The sequence below is a fragment of the Haliaeetus albicilla genome, chromosome 23, assembly GCF_947461875.1.
Source record: "Haliaeetus albicilla chromosome 23, bHalAlb1.1, whole genome shotgun sequence".
Taxonomy (NCBI): domain Eukaryota; kingdom Metazoa; phylum Chordata; class Aves; order Accipitriformes; family Accipitridae; genus Haliaeetus; species Haliaeetus albicilla.
In genome coordinates, this window is record NC_091505.1 from 234152 (window position 1) to 257558 (window position 23407).

Here is a 23407-nt window from a genome sequence, read left to right on the forward strand (position 1 = left end):
TAAACACACACACATCTATACATGCATAGAGGTACATACGCACAAGCACACACATACTTCCCATGCACATACATAATCATACACACACACACACACACGGGCACAGACATATACATATATATATATATACCTACATGTGGAGGCACAGGTAGACATGTGTGCATGCGCACAAACACTCACACGCACACAGGTGTACCAGCAGCATGCAGGTGCGGTGGGCTCCTGGGGACCCCAGCACCCCTTGCCCCAGGGACCTGTGTGGGCGGGTGGGGGCCAAGCGGGTGCTGTGGCAGACCCAGCACCCATTGGTGAGAGGCAGGAGCCTGCAGATGCCATGTGCCACCCTGGTGCACACATGGCCCTGGCGCCCGTGCAACCTGTCTTTGCACAGGCAGTCAGGGGAAGGAAGCTGCTGGATGCAAGCAAGGGGGCAGCAAGTTTATTGCCTGCACAGAGCATCTGGGGTGACTGAGCCACAGTGTTGCCCCAGGGAGCTTGGGGGCACAGTCCTTCCCCAGCCGAGCTCTGCGGGGCATGCGGCCGCCAAGGAGTCCTGTCTCGGCAGTGAGCACATGGCGCACCCCGGTCTCCGGTGGTCCCAGTACAGGGTGGACTTTCCTGGGGTTGCTGGTGGCTGTCAGCACTCATACTGTGGTGGGGCACAGCGCCCGGCCCTGTGAGGCAGAGCAGCCATGAATGCTGTGCCAGAATCCCATCGCTGGGGTGGGGGCACCCGGGGTGGGGGGCAAAGCTGGGCTTTTCTGGGGCTTGGTCACAGGGGGTGCCCAGGCTGGGGGCACTGAGACTGGGAGACACTGGGACTGGGGTGCACGGGAGGTCCCTGGGCTGAGGGCAACGGGGAGTGGTGTAGGGGTGGGGGGGTCCCAGAGTGGGGAACTCCCAAAGCTGAGGACGCTGGTGGGGTTGGGGTACTTGTGGGGCCCCACAGCCGGGGGCATCGGGGCACATGGGGGGTCCCAGGGCTGGAGACACTGTGGGGATGGAGATACATGCAGGGTCCCAGGGACACAGGCTAGGCTGGGCAGGGGGTGACACGGGGGATGGGCAGGGGTCTCTGCTCACCTGCAGGCCCTGGTGACGCACTCGAGGCTGTGCCGGCAGTGGGCACCCAGGGGTCTACTGCCCACCATCCTCCAGAACGGTGTCATGCGGGGCAGCCGGGGGGCCACGTGCCCCCCTGACCCCTGGGGCTCCTGTAGCACCCAGACGGGTGGATGGGGCAGGGGGGCAGGTGCTGAGCCCCCCGGCCCCCAGCGCCCGCCCCCTGTGCCCGGACCCACCTGGAGGGAGCTTGGGAGAAGCAAGAGGAGGGAGAGGAGCAGCACCAGGCCAGTGGCAGTGCTCAGGGGGGCATGGGGGGCCCCGCTGGCCCTGCCACCTCTGCCAGTGTCCGGTGCGACTGGGGCTGAGGCTGCCATGGTGCCGTCAACTCCACCGTCTGGTGCCTCCACTGGGCACTGCTCCTCCCCGGTCACGGCCCTGCACAAATATTTGAGTGGCCCCAGGTGGCGGGACAGCCCCTTGTCACTCCCTGCGCCCCCCTCCCCCCCCAGCTGGGGGCTGCCAGCAACTCTGTGGGGCATCTATGGGGCACCCATGACGTGTCCGGTGCCTGGGCATCACTATCTGCCTCCACCTACAGCCCCCAGCAGGGTGCCCGGGGGGCAGCTGCACTCTGCAGCTGAGTGAACTCCACACCTGGTGCCCCAATGCCATGCCTGGCCCAGATTTGCCCCAACACTGCTAGGGCATGTGGAGCAGGTCACCCCCTCCCTGCCTGGTGTCACCACAGAGGATGGGGTGTGCAAGGTGGCAGTGCCCACTTGGGATGGGCAGCAGGAGGGGTAGTGAATGGGGACCCGGTGGAGACAGAGCAAAGCCCCAGTGGGGGTTTTGGGGCAGGAGAAGGGGCTGGGAGTGGTGCAGGAAGGGGCAGGGATGTGCTGGCTGGCCTGGGGGAGAGCAGGGGGCCGGTGCAGCCCCCAGCACGGCCAGCAGCCCTGCAGGCAAGACCCCTGCCAGATCACAGGGTGGGGACATGTCCCCAAAGCCAGGGCTCCTGGTGCTCCCCGCAGGGCTGGTGCCAGTGGGGTGCCAGGCTGTGCCAGAGGGGCTCACACAGCTGTGGGACCTGCAGGAAAAGCCACCCCCCAAGGTGCACCATGGCACTGGGCTGGGGCCCTGCACCCTCCACCCAGCTCTGCCCTGGCAGCCCCAGCACTGACACAGGCACAGTGCCAGGGTCAGCCGGGGACAGCAGCTCTTTCCCTGAACGTCCCTTTAGCAGTGCCTGCCCCGCCACCAGTGCAGAGGAGATTACACTGCTCGAGCAGCCCCTCAGTGCTTGGGGGTGCCCTGGGAAGCAGTCCAGCCCAACAGGCACAAGAGCCCACCAGCATGGTGCGTATGAGGACACAGGGCTGGGACAGACAAACCTCAGTGGCCACCTGCCTCCAGGCACCCAGCAGGTCCAAGGGGTGCCCACAGCAGGCTGGGGTGTGGGTCCCTGCCAGGTGCAGCACCGGGCGCTGGCATCCAGTGGTGCCCAGAGCTGAGTGTGCCCAGCTCCCATACCTTTCATCATCACTCGCCTGGATGAGTCAACACTGCACGCTTAATGATTGACAAGGGAAAAATCTTCCCGCGGGGTCAAGTCTGCGAGCTTCCAAAAAAGCAGAAGACATTCCCCTCTCCACAGCCTCCTGGCTGGAGAGGGCCAGGATGCAGCCAACTGGGGACAAGGGGCAGGAGAGGAGCCTGGGGCTCTGCAGCTTCTCACTCTGCCAGGATAGGGGAGAAAGTCTGGGGCTGGTGGGTAGGGGAGGGATGGGGGCTGGCAACACCCTGCCCCACAGCAAACACCCACAGGACAGAAGGAATGCTGAAACATCCCCATGGAGCTCAGACCAGCAATAACAGATGCGGCTGGAGGCAAAGCAAGAGATGAGACCCTAGCAAGAGCCATGAGCTGCAGATGCAGAGGCAGTACCCAGCTGGCAGGTGGCAGTGCCACCAAGCATTGGGGACAAGGATTACAACTGCCACCCATGCCTCGCTGCTCAAAGAAGGGGAACTTTGCCCCAGCTTTGCAAACACAGGGCATCGTGCCCAGGAACAGGCAGGTTTGCCTACAGACACCTTCCCAAAATAACCCTGGCAGCTGAATGCTTTGGCCACAGTGACAGACAGCCCAGGCTCCCCAGGAGCTGCCCCATATAGAGGGATGTGGCATATCTCTTGTCCCCAGCCCCACTGAGGCAGCTGCCTGCAGCCACATCTGGTCTCCCCTGCACCAGGGCAGGTCTACACTCCAGGGGAGCCTCTTTTCCCAGCTCCTGCTTCAACCAGCTGGGATTTACACCCTGCACACTGCAGGGAGCAGCACCCATCCCCTCCAGTGCAGGCACAAGGGTGGCTGCACAGTGACACAGTCTATGCTAGCCTGTCCCGGGGGCACCCACTGCACCCCGGGGACAGAGCAAGAACAAGCCCAGATGGTCTTTAGCAAAATCCATCAATTTATTTATTTACACAGTCAGCAATAAATAGAGGAAAGACAGGTGGCAGGGGTGCCAGGAGTGGGACCGACCCCTCCAGGAACAGGCCGAAAGCCCAGCAGAGCCCAAGCCCTATGGGACAGCAAGGGTGCGAGAAGGCAGAGGGACACCGCGACAGGGGTCCAACCCCTGGGATAGGATGAGACCCAAGCCCTGCTTGAGGGCAAGCCAAAGAGGTGAAGGACAGGGGTGGCAGAGGAAGCAGTGGGCAGAGCCCAGCACAGGCAGCTGCCTGGCCCCCACTACTGGGAGCAGAGCTAGCAGCTCAGGTCCCTCCAGTTTTCACAGCCCCCCAGAGCAGAACTGCAGGGGAGGAGAGGGGCTTTTCCCCCCACAGCCCAATTCCCAGCTGGGTGAGATGCCGCTACAGCTGGGACTAGACAGGATGGGGTGCTTGTGAGCTGGGAAGGAATCCCACAGGCAGGGTTGCAGCAGATACTGATGGCACCAGCTTGGTGCCAAGCATGGGGACACCTGGACCACTTGCCCTTCCTGCCCTGGCTCCATCAAGAGACCCCCAGCCACCTATTAAGAGCTTTGTGCTCCAGTCCAGGGACCCAGCTCTTCTCTGGGAGCATCAGGCAAAGCCCCCCTGCCCCCCAAAAACAGGCAGTGGCCGTGGGGCTGCAGGAAGGACAGATGCCACGGGGCAACTGCCCCAGCACAGGCTCCTGCCTTTAAAAACCTACAATTTACATAAAACTGCCATTGTAAAACCTTCCCACAGAGCAGCACCATGCAAGGAGGGGGGACGAACCCACCCCAGGCAGAGCAAGACAAACCCTAAAGTCCAGATCCAGCAGGGACAGGCAGAGCCTGGGGGTGATGTGCCAGGGCAGCGGGCATTACCGGCAGGTACAGGACTCAGCAATCATGTTCTCATACTCCTTGTAGAGGATGCCACCGTCGCGCTCGATCATGAGGACACTGATGGGGCTGTAGCGGTAGGGGACACAGGAGGGCCGGGGCACGTTGGCATCCACCAGCTGATGGACGAAGCTCTGCACCACGGCATGGTTGGGTGCATGGTAGTCGTAGCGGAGCAGGCGGGGACAGGCACCCTTGCAGTAACGCGGGTTGTAGCGGTGGGGAGCAATGATCCAGTGGTCCCAGCCCAGCTGGGCGAAGCTGACAGGGAAGGGGCGCAGGGAACAGTCACTCTTCTCCCCTCCCTGCTCCCGCAGGTAGCTGGGCAGGTCATGGGCCAGCGTCCCTGTGTCACGCCGGTGCCGGTGGGGCTCTGCTGCTGGAGGTGCCAGGCCAGCCTGGGTGTCGTTGAGGTAGAGGAGGAGGAAGGGGTGGCTGGGGGCCACTGGGGCATCGCGGCCCCCTGCCCGACCGGCACGCACACAGACATGCTGCAGCACCAGGCTCACTGCACTGCCATTCCCCAGCACCAGGTAGGGGGTGACGTCCACTTCGGCCCAGCCATGGCGGGGATGGGCAGCAGGGCTGAGCAGAGCTGCAGGTGCCTCACTGGTGGTCAGCAGCTCCAGGGCACAGAGAAGGCGACCATGGGCCAGCGGCAGGCTGGGCAGGTAGACCACGGTGGCTCGGAGGAGGTGCTCGGCATCAGGCTGGCCCTCCAGGCGGTAGGTGAGGGGCTGCACATACCAGCGACCTGCGGGGAAGCAGCAGTCAGTGCCCCCCTAGTATGGCACAGCAGGCACCATGCCAGCACAGCCTTCTCCCATGGTGCTGCCACAGCCCCCGCACAGCGCAGCAGAGCCTGTAGCATCACCACCCTCAAAGCCCGCGACAGCCAGGTGCCCCAGCGCAAGGCAGGAGCCTCAGCAAGCAGCAGCCATGTGCTGCAGCTTACCGGCGGGGTAAAGGGCAGAGTAGCTGGGACAATTCCCATCCTCTGCACCAACACCACTGGCCTGGCACAGCATCAGTCAGGATGGGAAGGGGAGAGGGGCATGGGGGGCTAGTGATGCCCTTGCCCATCTCACCCCTGCGGCAGGGAGAGCCTGAGCCCCCTGCCAAGGGGGATCCTATGGCCAAGGGCAGCCCCACAGGGCACAGGACATGCCAGCCCTGGCTGTGACACTGGAAAGAGGGGGAAGGAGGAAGGCAGGGCTCAAGCTCACCCCACTGGCTCTGCTAAGTCCCCGTACCGCCCTTGGTGCCCACCTGCTCCTTACCTGCCCAGGGCTGACCCCCATGGGAACCGGCCTGGACCAGGCGGACTGTGTTGGTGCCGAGGCTGCGGCCACGGCGGGGTCGCCCTTCACGGTCAGCGGCATGCCGGTACAGGTTCAGCATGTAGCGCAGGGGCTGCCCACTTGCTGGCCCTGCTCGCCAGTCCCAGCTGTCTGGTGCCTGCATTTGCAGGGCCTGCAGAAGGGGCAGGGGGGGGACGGCAGGCAGGGAGCCGGGGGGCAGCAGAGACCGGTTTGCAGCCCAGGAAAGGAGCACAGCGAGGAGGAGGAGGAGGAGGCTGGTGAAGGGATGGAGCAAAGCCATGATAGATGGGGGTGGGGGGGGTGAGCAGGGCAAGGCAGGGCTGGCAGCAGGATTAGGGGGAGCCTGCAGTCATGCTTCTTCCCCCTGGAAAGACAGGGCTGGTCTCAGGCACCAGCAAAAGGAGACCCCAGGGTGCTGCCAGCTGCTATCAAGCCAGGATAACCATGCCAGCTGCTTCAGCTTAGCACAGGAACAGAAAAGTGGGGGGCAGGGGGGCTCTATGCAAAAAGAGGTGCAAATTCCAGACTACAACCCAGACCAGGGGCAAAGCCAGCCAGCCAGGAGCCTGGCTACAGGGGCAGTAAAGGTGCCAGGACAGGGGAGTGGGGAAGGAGAGTGAAGTGGGGTGGGTGGGGAGGACCAGCTCGCTCAGCCCACCTGCTTCTGGCCAGCCTCCTCCTGCAGGGTAAGAGGTCCTGGACCCCAGGGCCCATTTTAAAGGCATGGCCCCAATCAGGGTTTAAAGGGCCAGGAACTCCCTGGGTCCCAGGGGAGGGGGGCTAGAGGCCAGCGGCATGCTCCGCTGCCGTGAGAGCCCCTCCAGCTCCCCTCCACCCCATGCCAACTCTCTGGCAGTGGGCTTGGCATCTTCGTGCCCATTGCTGCAAGCTGGTATGCACTGCCCAGAGCAGGCACAGAGCCTGGGGGTCTGCTCCCAGACCTGGCCCCATGGCACAGCCAGGCTGCCCAGTGCCTCACTTTCCCTGGCTGAGAGATGGGCATCAAGCCCAGGGACCGCGGCACTGGGGCACACAGCTGGGCAGAGCGACCTGGAACCCAGCGGCACTGAGTGTGGCTGGGTCAGCCGGTGGTACCCACACCGCGGGCAGCACCATGCCCGCAGCTTCACTGGGCTTGGCAGTCCCAGCTCAGAGGTCTTTCTGCCAGCACCTGCCCAAGGCTGAGGAATTGCAACAGTCATGCCCACCCTCTTGCTGGCACGGGTCATTTGAGGCATTGCCCTCCCAGGGGACATTGCCCCCCAGCCCCAGTGCTGCTCAGTGGCTCCGTGGTGCTTGCCCGAGGCAGACTCCAGGGGTGCACCACAGAGCAGGGTGCGGGCAGCCGCAGCCCATGCCCCCGGCAGAGCAACTGGCGCAGTGCCCAGCCTCATAGGACACTGCTGCTCTACTGCTGGGCTGGAGGGGGCTGGAGGGGGTGGACACTCTGGTTGGGAACCACTGGTGCAGGCACAGGGATACAGGGGGAGCTGGGGGAGGTGTGTTGATGCCTGCCTTGCCCTGGGTGCTGCCCACCCTTCCCAGTGCCAGCCGGGCACAGCAATAAGGGCTGGTAGGGCCATATGGGGGGGTGCAGGGGGGAATGAGGTGCTTAATGGGGTGTGGGGCCACGTGATGAGCCAGGGTGCAGAGCCCTCACGCCTGGCCAGGCAGCCCTGGTTACTCATTTGGGAAAGGGCACGGGGGCAGCCGAGCCTGGTGGAAGCTGGGAAAAGTCCAGGAATGGCAGGAGCCAGCCATGAGTGGGGGGCACAGTGAGGGGGGTGGCAGGGCCACGGGGGAGAGCAGGAGAGTCAGGCCGGGATGGACATGTCGAGGCTGTGCGAAGGAGGGTAGGCTCCAGCTCCACAAACAGCCCAGGGACTGCCCCATCCCCATGGGACTGCCCTGGGACCCCTGGTGCAAGGACAGGGCACATGTACTAGGCTGCCTGCAGCTGGGCTGGGCAGGGCTGGGCAGGGTTCAAGGCAGGCACCGGTGGACTGGGGGCTGCCAAGAAAAACTCACGGGACCCTTCTGTGCAGGGGCTGAGCAACCCCGGGTGTACCTCGCCAACCTGGTACAGCAAGCCCACCCTCCCGGGCCGCGGCGCTGCACTGCCCAGCCTGCAGGCAGCCGGGGGGCCGCAGGCGTTGCTGGCAGGGCAGAGCTTTCTGGGCTGGCTGCGCTGTCTGGGAAGGAGATGAGTAAGAGCCGGGGCCCCGGGCGGGAAGGGGAGGAGCAGGACTCCTGGGCTCCCCGGGGAACCAGTGCCGATCCACTCCCACCGCCCCCAGCTGCCGCCTGCTGCCACCTTCCCCTGCCTCAGTTTCCCCAAAGGGGCACAGCAGCCTCTCCTGGACCCGGTGGGGGAAAGGTGGAGGTGAAGCACAGCCATACTGCCATGCGTGCCCCACGGTGCCCAGCAGGACAGGGTGGGGGCCAGAACGGGCAGGCCAGACAGGAGCCGGCAGCGTGTGCTCGCCCGCAGGCAGCGGGGCTCAGGGCGCCAGCGTGATTGCTGGGGTGGGGTGCCGCAAGGAGCCTCCTGCCCTGGGGAGCTGTGGCAGGTGCTGCATCACCCCACTGCCACTCGAGCAGGCACCCCCTCGCACTCACGTGAGCACTGGCAAACTACCAGCCACGCCGCACTGCCATGCTGGGCTGAGCTGTCCTAAGCTGAGCTGTGCCAGGCTGAGCTGTGCTGAGCTGGCCCTAATGGTGCTGGTCCCTGGCGGCACCATATTGTGCTGGGCCAAACTGGGTTGTATGGTGCTGAACGGTGCCAGGCCAAGCTAAGCCAGGCCAGGCCATGCTGTAACGAGCTGAACTGTGCCAGCCCTGCTTGTCCATGTCAACCCGAGCTGAACTGCACTGAGTGAAACTGGGCCAGGCCAAGTGGAGCCAAACCAGGTCAGGCTCCTGGCTGTGCCATGCTGTACCAAACTGAACCGTGCCAGCCCCGTGTTGTGCCATGCTGAACTGGGCCAAGCCAGAATGTGCCAACCCAGCTATGCTGCACTGAACCATGCTGCGCCAAGCCATGCTGGGCCAGCCAACCGATGCTGGCCCCATTGCCATCCTACGCTGAGCTGAGGCAAATTGAGCTGGGCTGAGCTGTGCTGTGCTGTGCTGAACTGAACTGTGCCAGCCCTCCATGTCATGCCATGCTGGGCTGAGCTGCACTGAGTCGAACCATGCTGGCTGGGCTGTGCCAAGCTGAGCCAAGCAGCGCAGTGTATGTCCCTGGGCCAAGCTGTGCCGTGCCAAGCCAAGCTGAGCTGAGTAGCATGGTGCTGTGCTGTGCCATTGTGTGCCGAGCCATGCCATGAGCTGAGCCATGCCAAGCTGTGCCATGACCCGTGCTCAGCCGTGGCATGCCGAGCTGCGCCGAGCCGTGTCCTGCCCTGCCGAGCCGGGCCGTGCCGAGCCGATCGCCGCCGTCCCCCCGCGCCTCATTGGCGGCGGCGGAGCAGCCCCGGTGCCGGGCCGGCCCCGCCCCGCCCCGCCGCTCGGCTCCGCGCCGCTCAGCCCGGGCGGGCGGGGGTGTCATTTCCTCCGCCGTGCGGGGCCGGGCCGGGCCGGGCCGGGCCGGGATGGGGGGGTAGCAGCAGCGGTAGCGGCTATGGAGCGGGCCGAGGGCCGGCCCGGCGCCCCCCAGTACGTGCACGTGCAGCTGCAGGGGGGCGCGCCCTGGGGCTTCACGCTGCGCGGCGGGCTGGAGCACGGCGAGCCCCTCATCGTCTCCAAGGTAGGCGCCGCCGGGCGCGGTCCCGCGTGGGCTCCGCGGCGTCCCCCCGCGAGGGGCCTCCGACCCGTGGCGGGGCGCGGGACGCGGGGAGACACCCGGTGCGCGGCGGCGCTGGGAGCCCCGGCCGTGGGGTCGCGTGTCCCGGCGCGGCGGGGCGGGGGCGGGGCCGTCACCCGCATCCACGTCCCCCCGCGACCCGCCACCCCGAGCCGCGGGGGAGAGTGGGAGCGGGGGCCGTGGGGGCCGAGGGGGCGGAGGGACAGCCCAGGCCCGGCGGCAGGAAGAAATTCCTCCGGCACATCCGTTGGGCCGGCGGCGGGGGCGGCCCCCACGTCCCCCCCGGTCCCGTCCCCCGTGGCGCAGCCGGGCGGCGGGCGGGCGGGCAGCCCCCCTTTGTGTGCCCACCCGCGCGTGCCGCGCCCACGGGCACCCCCGGGACTGGGCTCTGCGGGGACGTTGGGGGCCACGGCGGGTGGGACCGGAGTCCGCCCCGTCCCGTCCCGGCGTCCCCGAAACGCTTGGGCAGGGCCGTGCCCGGGACGGGGGGGCTGGTGTCGGGGTGCGGTGCCGAGCGGTGCAGGCGCAGGGCCCGGCCGCCCGCGTTCCTTCCGCAGCCGGGAGCGGGGAGCGCGCGGGTGGGGCCCCACGGCCGCGACGTCCCGCCGCGCAGGGGGTCGCCGGTTCCCGTGGCCCCGCCGGGGCATCACCCTCCCGGGAAGCGCGCTGGAAGCCGGGCAGCAGCCGGGGGTGCCCCAGCGCCCCGTCCCCCCGTGGAGCCCGGCCCAGCCCCTGTCACCGGGTGGTTTGGCCGCCTGCCCGCCCGGTGCCACCGTCCTGCCGGGGCCAGGGTGCTGGCGGGCCGGGCTGCGCCGCGGCCCCAGGGCTGCCTCCCTGCCCCGAGCCGGGCTGCCTGCCCCCCCGGGGCCCTCCACGCCCCGCGCCGGGACGCGGGCAGCGTGGTCTGGCTGGGGGAGCTGGAAGAGTGGCTCCGGTCCTTGCCCTGCGCCCTGGGGTGGCACCGCCGGCGGGGGGGAGCCGGGGGCCCTGCCGGGGGCGGAGGGGGGAGCCCGCCGCCCGCCCCCCGACTCGCTGCAGGGCCTCGAGGCGGTGGGTCCCGGTGGGTCTGCCGGCTGCTGGAGGAGGCGATGGGGGGGGGCAGCAGGGGATAGTCCCCACCGCTGCTGAGAACGGGGGGGGGGGAGGTGTCCTTGCGGGCCGGGGGGTGCCGGCCCCCGCGCCCCCCGGGCCGTGCCGCTGCCACCGCGTGTGCTCTGCAGACAAAGGGGGCTTGTTCCAGCTCTCTGTGCATTCAGGGGAGGGTCCCCCGGGGCGCCCGCTCCGCCGCCGCTGCGGCCGGGCCGAGGTGTGTGCGTCCCGGCCCATGCGGGGAGGGGGCAGCCCCTGCCTGCAGTGCGGGGGGCCCCGGGCCCCGCGCCGTAAAGGGGAAGGGGGTCTCGGTGCTTGGTGACACAGTTTGGTCTCTGAGCCCACTCCAGGCGGGATCCCTTCCTGTGGCAGAGTCCCATAGCGGGGCTGGTGTGGGCTCTGGGCCCTCCATGGGGCTGCTGAGCGACCCCCGGCACAGGGCCCTCTGGGTACATCAGGGGCAAGGAGGGAGGTCTGCATGGGGCAGGGTGGGCACAGCTCAGGCACTGCTGTGGCTGTGACTGCTTCTAAGACAAGTCTCTTCTGGGGCAGGCAGATTATTCCTGTGAGCCAGCTGGTGCCCACCATTAGGGCCCAGAGTGAACACCAGGGGTGGTGTTGGGGAAGTGCCTGGGGCTGGCCTGGCCAGGCAGGGCAGCAGGCAGCGAGGTTTGGCTGCCAGCGCTGACTTCAATGGTGGTGAAGGCAGAACAAGGGGCTGTTTGTGCCAAATTTAGCTCCTGGTGAGCGATGCCAGGGCTAAGCTGTGCCCATCCCGGCGCGTGTGGTGGCCCAGACGTGGGTGCAGCCCTGGTGGTGTCCTGCACTGGGGGAGGACGCGTCACCACTGACTCAGCCCCATGGCTGTGACAGGCAGGACAGGGTGGGCACGTGGCTGGGCAGAAGACTGGGGTGAAGGTGCAGCCTGCCCTGTCTGCCTGCTCTGCCAGAGCTGCCTGGTGGTGGGCAGCAGCGTGGCAGGGGTTAAACCTGGGTGCTCCAGCAAGTGCATGGTGGGACTGGGAGCCCTTGCAGACAGCTGGGGGCCAGTGCCTGGAAGGCAGCCCCACAGCTAACTCCTGGGTGGAAGGGCAGCCTGCCCGCACAGGCAGGCGCATTGGGCTGTGCCCAGCCTGGGCATGGCATTGCAATCCCCAGGTCCCCCCAAAAATGGGAGAGCTGTGGGGTGCTGGGCACAACCGAGCCATGGGGCAGTGCTGGGCTGGGCAGGAGGCCTGGCTGTCCCTGCCTGGCTCCCCCTGGTGCTGTGTCGCCCATGGGCAGCAGGATGCCCCCTGAGCCCTGCCTGGCACGTGCGTGTGGCCAGCCTGCTGGGGAGCCATGGCACTGGGGCCTGGCTGCCACCCAGGCTGTGCTCCAGAGCTCGCACTGTGGGCACTGTGGGCAGAGCTCGCACTGTGGGCACTGCAGGCAGAGCTCATTTTTCCATCAGGCCAGGAATGGCAGGGCAGGGTGAGGAACCCACGGGCAGGGTGGGCGCAGGAGCCCCGGCATGGGGCCAGGCCAGCTCGGCCTGTCACTCTGTGTTGGCTGTAGGATCTGGCCAGGTCTGGCTCCACATCCACGCTGGGCATGGGGGCATGGGGCACCGCAGGTCCTGCCCCACACACCTGCATGCCCTGTGCCACTGCCACCATGCAGCCCAGCAGCCAGGCTCACTTGCCAGCCCTGCGGTGTGAGGTGCTGGGCATGGCAATCCCCGGCCATCAGGAGCAGCAGGATGGGCAGAAATCAGTGCCAGCACCAGGCGCTTTGCCTACCCCAGCTGGACACTGTTCATCCCAGGGCTGCCCATGCTGCACCTACCTCCTGGGGCAGAGGGGATGGGCTGGGGCCCCTCTGTGCTGGCAGCACCATGGCCCTGTGTCCTCCAAGCTGTGGTGGTATGGGGTACTAGGCTCATTTCGGCCATGGGTGCCAGGATGGGGTAGGCATGTGCCAGGGCCAGGCACACCTCAGCGATTCCCTTGCTGTTGGCTCCCCTGGGTGCACATGGCATGATGGCATCCTTCAGGCATCGAAATAACCGCAGATGCCCGGGCAGGGCCGATGTGGGGCTGGGAGCAGTGGCGGGGGGCTGGCATGTGTGCTGGACAAAGGGCCCTTGTGCTGCCCGCGCCTGCGGGGGAATCTGCTGGGATGGGACATTTTTCTTCTGCCCCCCCCCCCCCCGCCCTTTCCTTGCTCAGAAATTCATGTGACCAGGACAGGGGGGGAGCCTGGCGCCGCAGATTCCTCCGTGGTGCCTGGGGCGCAGGCAGCCCCTTTCTGAAGCCTCTTTCTCCCCTGGCACCTGGTGGCAGCGGCACACCCCCTGGGGTGTTCTGGGGGGCCGTGCCCCCCCTGACACCCCTCTTTGTTGCCCAGGTGGAGGACGGGGGCAAGGCCGCGCTCTCCCGCCGGCTGCAGCCAGGCGACGAGCTGGTGAACATCAGTGGGACACCGCTGTATGGGTCCCGCCAGGAGGCCCTGATCCTCATCAAGGGCTCCTACCGTACCCTGAAGATGATCGTCCGCAGGTTGGCAGCACTGCGGGTGGGGGGTGCAGAGGGGGTGGTGGTGCCAAGGGCGGGGGGGCTTCACCTGCTCGGGGGACTGGCTGGAGCCTGGTGGTGTCCCTGTCTCCAGCCCAGCCTGGAGGTGTCCTGTGCTGGGATGGGTTGGGGGCAGCCCCACCATGGCTGCCAGCACCCCATGGTAAGTGGGGGTTCCCCAACCCAGTGTGCCACCAGCAGAGCTGGGGCAGTGTGGCGGGCTCACCACCCCCTTGCTGGGCGGTATCCTCGAGCGTGGCCGCTCCTCTCCCTTCCTGCCTGCCTGTGTGCTGCAGGCCTGGGAAAGGAAGGAGAGGCAGGGCTGGGCTCTGCAGTCGTGTCCACCCCCCCACCCCCCCCCCCCCCCCGACTTGCATCCACTCCCCGGCTGCATCCTGACTGGGCTCCAGCAGCACCCAGGGGCTGGAGCAGCGCAGGGCACGGGGTGCCACGGGGCTGTGCTGGGGCTCAGCATCATCTATGGTGAGTTTGAGGGCTCTGGGGGGGGAGGGACCCCTGTGCTGACCCCACAGCTCATCCCTGCCACCCGCCCTGCCCACCCGGTGGATGCTAGGGCAGCACCGGATGCTTGGGGGTTACAGGAGGTGGCATCTGCCTGTATGTCTGTGTGGTGGCACTGGACATCGCTGCCTGCTTGTGCGATGGCATGGGGACTGGCTGCCTGGCATGGGGAGTGGGACAGGGCCTGGCACAGGACTGCTCCCTGGGGACGCGATGTGGCTGGCGCTTGCTGCAGATGCTGAGGGACCAAGGAACAAGGAGGGAAAGTCAGGCTTGCAGTGGGGACATGGATGTGGCCCCAGGGTCCCTTGGCGTGCCCACGGAGCTGGTCCAGTCCCAGCAGAGACCCTTGCCTTGCCGGGGCATTGCCCGCGGGGCTGCGCTGGGGCCACGTCCTTGGTCCCCTGTTGATGCTGGCAGCAGGGATGCCGCAGACAGGGGAGCCCTGGCAGCGGGGGGGAACTGTGGGATCCCCCTGCCCGGCACCGGGTGCTGGCAGGGCTGGACCCTCCTCGCCGCCATCCCCCTCAGGCGGGCGCTGGCCTGGGGGGGACAGGAAGCCCCGTAGGAAGTGACTTCAGCCCCGGTTCCTCGGCCCGGCTTCCTCCCCATTCTTGTCCTCTCCCGCTGTTGCTCTTGGCAGGAGGAACGTGCCCGTCCTCCGGCCCCATTCCTGGCACATGGCCAAGCTCGCCGAAAGCCGCCCCGACGCCCCTGCCATGCACTGCCCCGCTGACGCCTTCAGCCTCTCCTGGCCCTCAGGGTGTGATGTCAGGTGAGACCCCCGACCCACCCCCTGGGGCACCCATGGGACCGAGCAAGGGGAGGGGGCGGATGGGGCACCTGCTTGGGTCAGGGAGGGGAGGGTGCAAGCTCGCTCACTTGCCCCATGCCTCTGTCGGGCATCCCCCCGCGTCCTGCTGCCGCGCTGCCCTTTCCCCTGCCTGTTTACTCGCCGGTTCCCGGCAGGAAGGGGCGGTGGCTCCGCTGGAGCTGGCCAGGAGCTGCCGAGTCCCAGTGCCCCCCCCACCGCCAGAACGGGCAGGTCCCGAGTGGCCGGAGCCATGCACGCCCTGTGTCCCTGTGCCCGCTCCTGCTGCCAGTGCCGGGGCAGCCTTCATGCTGCCCCCAGACCCAGGGCTGAAGGGCAGGTTGGGGCTGTGCCCACCTGTGCCCCCCTGTCCCAGGGGTGGGTGTGTGTGTGTGTGTGTGTGGTGGTGGGGTGTTGGCTCCCCAGGATCTCACGCCCATCGGAGGGGCTGGCAGGGAGCTGGGCAGGGGGCGGCAGGCGCCCCTAATGCTGGCGTGGGGCCGGGCGGCAGCGAGCTGTCCCTGCAGTGGAACCCGCTGTCCCGGCACTGCAGCACCGACCGGAGCAGCTCCATCGGGAGCATGGAGAGCCTGGACCAGCCCGGCCAGGCCTACTATGAAGGGGACCCCTCACCCGTTGACCAGGGCATGTACCACAGCAAGCGGGACTCAGCGTACAGCTCCTTCTCTGCCAGCTCCATCGCCTCTGACTGCGCCCTCTCCCTCCGCCCTGAGGAAGCCGCCTCTGTTGACTCTGCCCTCCCAGGCCCCTGCAAGCCCCCTGACGGGCGCTACCTGACCACAGGCGCTGAGCCACCTGCCAGCCGGCATCCTGAGGCCTGGCGAGTGCCTGTGCCCCCCCAGCCCCCTGTCAGGAGGGACAGCCTGCGGGCAGCCCCGGCTGGTGGAGGGGATAGGCGCCGGGCGTCGGTGTCGGTGGACATGCTGCATGCCAAGGGCCGGTGGATCTCCGACACCTTCCTCTGCCAGCGGGATGGGGAGATGGAGGCAGCAGGCAGGAGGACGCTGGCACTGCACCACATGAAGGACCGTCTCTCTGCCGACCAGTATTACATGCTGAGCTCCCACCCGGACCGGTGCCCGGCTGAGCCACTCCTGGGGGAAAGCACAGAGCCTGGTGATCAGCTGTACCCAGACGGTGGTTTGCACAGAGTGCCGGATGCCGTGGCAGCAGGTGATGACCCGTTGCTGTCCCCTCTCAAGGGCCACGCACCACACCGGCACAGTGCTCCCGAGCAGCTGCTGGCCTCCCAGCTCCGCTCCCTCCAGGTGGGCACCGGTAGCGGGCGAGCCTCACCAGCCCCCGATGGCCACCGCTGGACCCTCTCCCCGCTGCACCCCGAGGACAGCCGGCCGGGGGCTGCAGGGGCTGCCCAGGACCCCCCCCTTTGCCCAGAGCCATGCTGCCGCCTGCCGCCTTGCCGCTGCTGCCCTGACCTGCAGCGAGCCTGTGGGCCGGATGGGCAGGGTGCCAGCCCGGCGCGCAGCACCGAAGGGCCGGCGCAGGAGGAGAGCCGGGCAGGGGGTCGGCGGGCTGGGGGTCCTCCCCACCGCTCTGCTCAGATGCGCCGCCGCAGCGACCGCTTTGCCACCAGCCTGCGCAATGAGATCCAGCGACGCAAGGCCCAGCTGCAGAAAAGCCGGGGTCCTGGCGCCCCACCGCCTGGTGAGGAGCCGGTGGAGGAGGCAGAGGAGCCCCCCGAGGGCAGCATGCCGGCGGAGGGACCCCGCACCTCCGCTGAGCATCTCAGCCCCACGCCAAGCGAGGATGGCAGGAACCCCGGCCGCTTGGGGGACCGGGGCATCCCCACCCCTGACCCGCTGCCAGTCCCCAAAGGGCCCCCGTCCCCTGAGCGGGTGATGCCAACAGGCCAGGGCCACTGGCGCTGGTCCCCGGAGCGCAAGCTGCAGCCGCAGCGTTCGCCCAGCCCCCGTGAGCTGGAGGGCTATGGCCAGGGGCCAGTGGACCCCAGCTCTCCACCACAGGGCAGCGATGAGGCTGTCCTCCTGCCCTTTGCCGACCGCCGCCGGTTCTTCGAGGAGAGCAGCCGGCCAGCGCCGCCCCGGCATGGCAAGCCCCCGGTGGGTGATCCTGGTGCTTTCCAGCCCCCCGGCCCTGAGCGCCGGGACGCTCGCCGCCTCTCCGTGGACCAGCCGTATGGCCCCCCCTCGCCTGGCCGCCCTGGCTCTGCTGGCCCCTATGCCGACTGCTGCCGGGAGCAGCCCCCCTGCTACAAGCCGCTGGGGAGGCCAGGGGAGCTGGAGTACCTGCGGGGCTTCTCCTACCCCTATGGGGTTCCCCTGCGCCCTGAGCCCTGCCGCTACTGTGGGGGGGACCTGTGCCCCCCACCGCTGCCCCGTGGCCACGCCTGCCGCTGCCACCCCCAGCCCTGGGTGCGCTGCCCTGACTGCTGCTGCCCGGCCCCCCGCCCTGGGCGGGAGGAGAGCAACGCCTGGCCCCCCCGGAGAGCTTTTGTCCCGGTGAGTGACCCCCTGGGACTGTGCCGGCGAGCAGCACAGGCACCACCCCGCACCCCTGGAGCATGACCCTGGGTTGGGGTGGGGGGTACTTGCCCACCAGGGGCCCTGCCAACCCCCTGCATGCCTGCTGCACCTGGATGGGGATGGGTCGGGTGGTGCTGGGGAGGGGGACGCTGACCCTGCTTTCACACTCCTTCTCCTTCCCCCACGCAGGAATTTCCTCTGGATGAGTGGGAACCACCTGCGATAACGAGGAAAGCCAGTCAGTCCATCAGGTGAGCCCATGCCAGGTGCCGGGATGTGCATGCCCCTTGGTGGGGACCTCTGCCAGTGAGGTGTGGGGACTGCTGTGATTTTGGTTGGTGATGTACAACGTGCCTCCCTTAACGCCCCGGCTACAGCTGTGCTGTGCCCTGCGAAGTGGCGGTTCCTGCCACCTTGGGCAAGCGGGGCCCGGGGGTGTGAGGAGGTGCCCATGGCGGGGTGGGGTCCCTCCTTACCCATCCCTGGGGGGCTGGGGGCATCTGCAGGGGGCTGTGCCCAGTGCGGAGGCACCAGGCAAGCCCGGGCTTTCCCCACCAGTGGGGGTGGGTGAGTTCAGCTGGGGAAAATGAGGCAGGGGTGGATGTGAGCTGCTGGGGGGGGTGACTGGGGGGGGACGGGTGCCCCCTTCTCTCCCCAGTGAGCTCTCCCGCTATCAACCGGGCTTCCCAAGGCTCGGCCCCTTTCACCCCTGCTTTGAGAGCGCCGAGCCGGAGTGGCCATCCTGCTACCGGGCCACATCCACGCACGATCTCTCATGGGATGGCGACCGCCTGGCCCGCTCCCCTGAGAGCCCCCCGGACCCCCTGCACCGCCCACTGCGGGGCAGGGCCTTCTCCGAGAGCCACCTCAACCTGGAGCCCATCAGCCCCCGGGGCCGCGACCAGAGGGACCTTCTCCGTGCCAAGCTGGACCCCCCTGGCGTCCCCAAAAAGAAGGGCCCTCCACCTCCCCGCCCACCTCCCCCCAACTGGGAGAAGTACAGGCAGCGCCGGATGTCCCAGCACCTACGGAATGGTTCCGGGCACGGCTCTGCCTTCACCACCGCCCCTGTGCCGACCCACAGCATTGCTGAGGCTGTGCGCGAGCGGTCACAGAGCCTCACTGGCGAGCAGGGGGGCCGGTCCCGGGGGCATGCTGCTCGCCCCCCTGCCCCACTGGGTGCCTGGCCCCGACCCAACCCCTCCGGATCACTCCGTAGGACGTCCGAGCCCGATCCTGGCAGCGCTGAGATTTGCAGGCAAGTGCTGCTGCAGCATGGGGGTGGGTGGGAGCAGGGCTGTGGGCACAGCCTGGGCACGGGGTCGCTTTTGGGGCCATGTGGCCCTTTGAACCCTGCGTCGGAGCATCCTAATCCACCAGTTGGGACAGGCTGTGGGGTTTTCTCAGGGTGGGGGACATCCCTGACCTCTTTCCCTAGAGTGGGCATGGCCCTGCGTGTCCCCATTCCCCATGGGTGGGCAAGGGAGCTGACATGGGTGCCCCTGGCTGGGTGTCAGCAGGGCAGTGGGGGCCGGGGAGGAGCGGCTGAAGGTGAAGCACCCCTGGGAGATGGAGGAGCAGCCCCAAAGCCTCAGTCGGAACCAGGAGCGGGGCTGGGCTGGCCCCCGCGGGGTGGGTGAGTGCTCTCTGCCCCTGCATGGTGGCCCTGGCCCCGCCACCCCGGAGGCACCCAAGCCCAGCCCTGGAGCAGTGGAGGGGGCAAGCTGCCAGGGCGGCCAGCCCCAGCCCTGCCGCGTGGACTCGGAGGAGCTGCTGTGCGATGTGGCGGGCAGGGACCGCTCCCTGGCCAGCATCCTGGCCCCCTCGGCCCCCCTTGGCACCACCACCGAGCTGATGGGTGAGCTGCTGGTGGTGGGGGAGCGGCAGGCCTGGCGGGAGCGTTTCCAGCAGGACTGGCGCCTGGAGGCCCTGGTGCAGGACAGGTAGGGCTGGCACAGCACCGGGCACTGTGCCGAGGATAGGCTGCACCCCGCCACCCCCGGCACTGAGCCCCTGTCCCCACAGGCAGGGCTTCGAGCCCATCTCGCCACCCCCCGGGAGCACTGCCAGCTCCACCTCTTACCCGGCATATTATGGTGCGGCAGCGGGCAAAGCTGAGCTGCTTGGCAAGGTGAAGGAGCTGCCAGAGGTGGTGAAGGGGAGCTCAGAGGATGAGGAGGAGGAGGTGGACCACGAGCTGGTGGAAAAGAAGGTAAAGTGGGCACTGCTGGGGACGATGCCCTTGGGCTTCCCCGCTGCCATCACCAGGTGCTCATGGGGACCAGGGGCTTTGCCAGATGCCCACAGGGACTTGGGGCATCATTGGTTGCTTATGGGCACCAGGGACATTGCTGGGTGCTTGCAGGGACCAGGGGCATTGCTGGATGCTCACAGGAGCTGGGATGTTGCCAGATGCCTGCAAGGAGCAGGGGCATTGTTGGGTGCTTAAGGGGCCTGGGAGTGTCACTGGATGCTCGTGGGAACCAGGAGCGTTGCCAGATGCTTGCAGGGACCAGGAGCATCACTGGGTGTCACGGGAACTGGGGGCATTGCCATATGCTCACAGTGTCTGAGACATTGCTAGATGCTCGCAGGGAGCAGGGGCGTTGCCGGTAGCTCATGGGAACCAGGGGCGTTGCCAGATGGTCAGGGTCTGTGGGGCCCAGTGCAGCGTGGCACCCCTGCACCCCTGTGCCAGTTCCCCAGTCCCAACAGGGGGTGGCCCCAGTTGCCCCTGACCCTTCCCTCTGGCAGCTGCAGCTGATTGAGAGCCTGAGCCGCAAGCTGGCGGTGCTGCGGGAGGCACAGCGGGGGCTGCAGGAGGACATCAGTGCCAACGGGGCGCTGGGTGAGGACGTGGCTGCCCGTCTGCAAGCCCTCTGCACCCCAGGGGAGTTCGACAAGTACCGCCTCTTCGTGGGTGACCTGGACAAGGTGGTCAACCTCCTGCTCTCCCTCTCGGGGCGCCTGGCCAGGGTGGAGACCGCCCTGGGCAGCCTGGGGCCGCACGCCCCCACCGAGGACAAGGTGGGCCCAGGTCAAGGGAGCACCCACAGGCCATTGGGGCATGGGACTCCCCACCAACACTGCCAGTCTTGCCCACAGGTGGCCCTGCGGGAGAAGCAGCGGCTGCTGGTGGCGCAGCTGGAGGATGCCAAGGAGCTGAAGGAGCACGTGGGGCGGCGGGAGGAGGCAGTGGGTGCCATGGTGGCGCGGTACCTGCCCGCCGAGCACCTCCAGGACTACCAGCACTTTGTCAAGATGAAGTCGGCCCTCATCGCTGAGCAGCGGGAGCTGGAGGAGAAGATCAAGCTGGGCCAGGAGCAGCTCCGGTGCCTGCGTGAGAGCCTTGGCCAGGTCCCCAAGGGCTGCTAGCCCCCTGCCCGGCCTCCCCTCGGGACCCTGGCCGTAGCCCAGCTTGGTGCCAAAGCAGATCCAGCCCCTTGGGGGCTCTCCCTGCATCTGTCTGTCCAGCCCCTGCCTTTTATTTATTTTTCTGGTTTACCGAGCAGGGGAGGGGGTGCCAGTCCAGGTGCTGGCAGCGGGGGTCATGCCACAGAGCTGCGCTGGGCTCTACAGCCACCCAGCAGGACCAGATGGACAGATCCTGCCACCCCCCCCCGGGTCTTTCTGTGCCTGTGGGAGTCCTTCCACCTTGTCCTGCACACCAGTGCCTGTCCCGCAGCTGGTGCTGCACTGCACGCCTTAAACACCCCCCAGGGTGCCCTGACGCATCCCTATGCAGTGCCTGGAAGGGTTAAACCATCGTATTTGTCCAGCTCTGTCCATCTGCCCGGTGGGAGCTGGAGGAATTTTGGCCCCAGCATCCTCTTCCTCTGTATTGTGTCCAAAACAATGGCCCTGGCTAGCAGGTCCTTAACCGCCTCCCTGCCGGCCCAAGACACCGAGGGGGGCCAAGGCAGGTGCTGTGGACCCCTCTCCCGGGGGACACTGTGGTGGGTGCCCCGGTATAGTGCCCTGCCAGGGGCTGGGGTGCTGAGAGCAGTAGACCAGGGTCTGTGGGTACCCCTTGCCACCAGTGCTGTGGGCATGGGGACCACCCAGCCTCATCCAGCCCTCGCTTCCAGCCTCTGTGTCAGCACCAGGAGGGATTAATAGAGGAAAAAACCACACTAAGGACAAAATGGAGTACCTGTTCCCCTCCTCTGTGCTGCAGCAGCCCTAGCTAGCACTTCAGCCTCACGCTGGGTGACCCCCGTGCCCCACTGCTGTCTGTCTGTCTCCATGGGGCAGGCAGGTGCCTTGATGCTGATTTTGCACAGGGGTTTCATGCAACCAGCAGCAGCTTGGGGCGAGGCGGGGGGAAGCATTTTGGGGAAGCAGGATGGTCCCCAGCACCTTTGGGGGTGGCCACAGCCAGGCAGCCCAGCCCCAGCTTGCTGGCAGCGCCCATACCTGCCTGCTTGTCACTGCAGCATCCTCCCCACGTGGCTGCTCCTGACGTGGTCCCTCCCAGGCTCTTGAACACTACACTCCACACATACCTGGCCCTACCTGGGATGGTGCCTGGCAGGACTGGGGTGCCCTGCATGCCCCCCCATCTCAGCCACCCCCTGTGCCTGCCCGGGGACACTGCTAGGACCAAAGACTGCACCCTTTGGGAGCTGGGGGACATGCTGCTCTCAGGGGGGCCTGGCAGCTCTCAGCAGGTCACCGTGCCAGGGCAGCGTGCCAGTGCCAGTGCCTGTGCCTGTGCCTTGTTGCATGCCATTGTGCCTCTCTCACAGTAAAGGAGCAGCAGCAGCTGCACAACTGAGTTTTCATGTGGTTTGTCCCTGCATCTCCGGCCAGTGGCATTGGAGCTGGTGGTTGCCTGCTGTCGGGGGGATGCTCCAGCTGAGGTGAGCCAAACCCTGGCAAGCTCTTGGGACCCAAATGCTCCTGTGGCACTGCAGGCGCCTGGAATGCAGCCGTGCGCAGGGGAGGGGTGTCTTCTGCACCCACTGCTACCAGGCTGGGTCAGGGCAGAGGGCAGTGCCTGCACCCCTACCCAGGGGCACATGGAGGGGGCACAATGCCTGGGTGACGGTTGTAGCATTGTCCCTGGCACTCACAGCCATGACATTGCTGCTGGAACTTTTGGGGTGGCACCGGGGAGGTGGCGGTTAGGGTGGCAGTGCCCAGGGGGTTGGTGCAGTGCTGCTGCTGAGCTGGCTCTGGGGTGCCCTGGTTCACCCCAGCACGGCAGGGTGGTGCAGGCGGGCATGGCCATCGTTCCCTTGCTGGCCAAATGCCTGCCCCAGGGCCTCCGCGTGCCAGCCGGGCACCACGGAGCGGGGCCTGGCACCCTCTCCCCGTGCCAGGGCAGCGCAGGCCCGCTGTGCACCCCTGGCAGCCCCACGACCCCGCGCAGGGCTGGGAGAGCCGCGGTGCAAGGGCAGCGCCGGCCGCTGGGTGGCACAAGCACACGCGTGTGAGCACACGCAGACGGGGGTGGACGCGTGCGCACGCCTGCCCGTGGGTGCATGAGTGCAGGTATGTGTGAGCACACGCACGTGTGGGTGGGCATGGGCACGCATCGGCGGGTGCATGCACATGTGTGGGAGCATATGCACACGCACGTTGGCACGGAAACATGGGAGGATGCTTGCAGGTGAGCCCATGCACGTGCAGTTGAGCACATGTGCACAGGGGTGGTGTGTATGAATATATGCAAGCACACACCAGAGTAAACACATGCGCACACATGGGAGCATGTAGGTGCTTGGCTGAAAGCATGCTGAGTGTGAGCACACAGCTGCGTGGGGGGAATACAGGCACATGCACATCAATGCACGCAGGTGAACACATGCACGCACATGGGTGAACGCATCCACATGCATGTGAGTGCACAGGGAGGAGCACAGCCCCATGCTGGGGAGCACAAGCACCAGTGTGAGTGACCACACATGCAAGTGAACACACATGTGGGTGAATGTGTCCATGCACGTGATGTGCACGGGTGAATGTATGCACACACAGGTGAGCAAACACACAGGCAGGTAAGCACACATGGGTGAATGTGTGCACATGTGGGTGAGTGTGTGTACATGTGCGTGGGCAGGGCCACTTGTGCAAGCCCATGTGTACAGATAACCACAGGCACACTGGGGAGGGGGACGCATGCATGCAGGTGGCTGTGCCCCATGGCCCCTTTGAGACCTGCTTGTCTTTCCATGCAGCTAGCTCCCACTGCTGCCAGGCAGGACCGTGGACCCAGGGCATGGGGGCACGTCCAGGCTGCTGGGTACCGGGGCCCCCAGTGCCTGTGCTGGATGCGGCCGTGGGGTGGGGCATCCTGGGCATCCCTGCATGGGACCCCAGGGGAGC

The 23407-nt window shown here is 67.0% G+C and overlaps 2 protein-coding genes across 13 annotated transcripts; one reads left to right on the forward strand and one right to left on the reverse strand.

Annotated features, from left to right (window-relative positions):
* Positions 1 to 3577: 3577 nt before the first annotated feature.
* Positions 3578 to 7178, reverse strand: BMP15 (bone morphogenetic protein 15). The gene is made up of 2 exons (XM_069810684.1): positions 5726 to 7178; positions 3578 to 5199 (listed from the first exon to the last, which is right to left on the reverse strand). The coding sequence occupies exons 1-2, from the start codon at positions 6045 to 6047 to the stop codon at positions 4424 to 4426; spliced, it is 1098 nt and encodes a 365-aa protein (XP_069666785.1). The 5' UTR covers positions 6048 to 7178; the 3' UTR covers positions 3578 to 4423.
* A 2124-nt stretch (positions 7179 to 9302) lies between these two features.
* Positions 9303 to 21853, forward strand: SHROOM4 (shroom family member 4). Of its 12 annotated transcripts, XM_069810724.1 has the most exons (10): positions 9303 to 9518; positions 13053 to 13204; positions 14385 to 14516; positions 15064 to 17053; positions 17267 to 17328; positions 17736 to 18335; positions 18595 to 19020; positions 19103 to 19289; positions 19832 to 20104; positions 20183 to 21853. In XM_069810724.1, exons 1-10 carry the CDS (start codon positions 9393 to 9395, stop codon positions 20450 to 20452), a joined length of 4218 nt encoding a protein of 1405 aa, XP_069666825.1. In that variant the 5' UTR covers positions 9303 to 9392; the 3' UTR covers positions 20453 to 21853. The 12 variants fall into 12 exon arrangements, with proteins under 12 accessions (XP_069666825.1, XP_069666822.1, XP_069666832.1 ...); XM_069810721.1 differs by lacking the exon at positions 9303 to 9518 and having other exon boundaries at positions 12105 to 13204; positions 19838 to 20104; XM_069810722.1 differs by lacking the exon at positions 9303 to 9518 and having other exon boundaries at positions 12108 to 13204; positions 17769 to 18335.
* The last annotated feature ends 1554 nt before the right edge of the window (positions 21854 to 23407 follow it).

Excerpts from the sequence above, each read along its gene's own strand:
- SHROOM4 (XM_069810719.1), top strand. The coding sequence starts at position 12,735 with ATGTGGGGCTGGGAGCAGTGGCGGGGGGCTGGCATGTGTGCTGGACAA. Across the intron at positions 17,329-17,735 it reads AAAGCCAGTCAGTCCATCAG|TGAGCTCTCCCGCTATCAAC; the intron begins GTGAGCCCATGC and ends TTCTCTCCCCAG. Across the intron at positions 19,021-19,102 it reads GAGGCCCTGGTGCAGGACAG|GCAGGGCTTCGAGCCCATCT; the intron begins GTAGGGCTGGCA and ends CTGTCCCCACAG.
- BMP15 (XM_069810684.1), bottom strand. The coding sequence starts at position 6,047 with ATGGCTTTGCTCCATCCCTTCACCAGCCTCCTCCTCCTCCTCCTCGCT. Across the intron at positions 5,200-5,725 it reads TGGGGGTCAGCCCTGGGCAG|GTCGCTGGTATGTGCAGCCC; the intron begins GTAAGGAGCAGG and ends GCTTCCCCGCAG.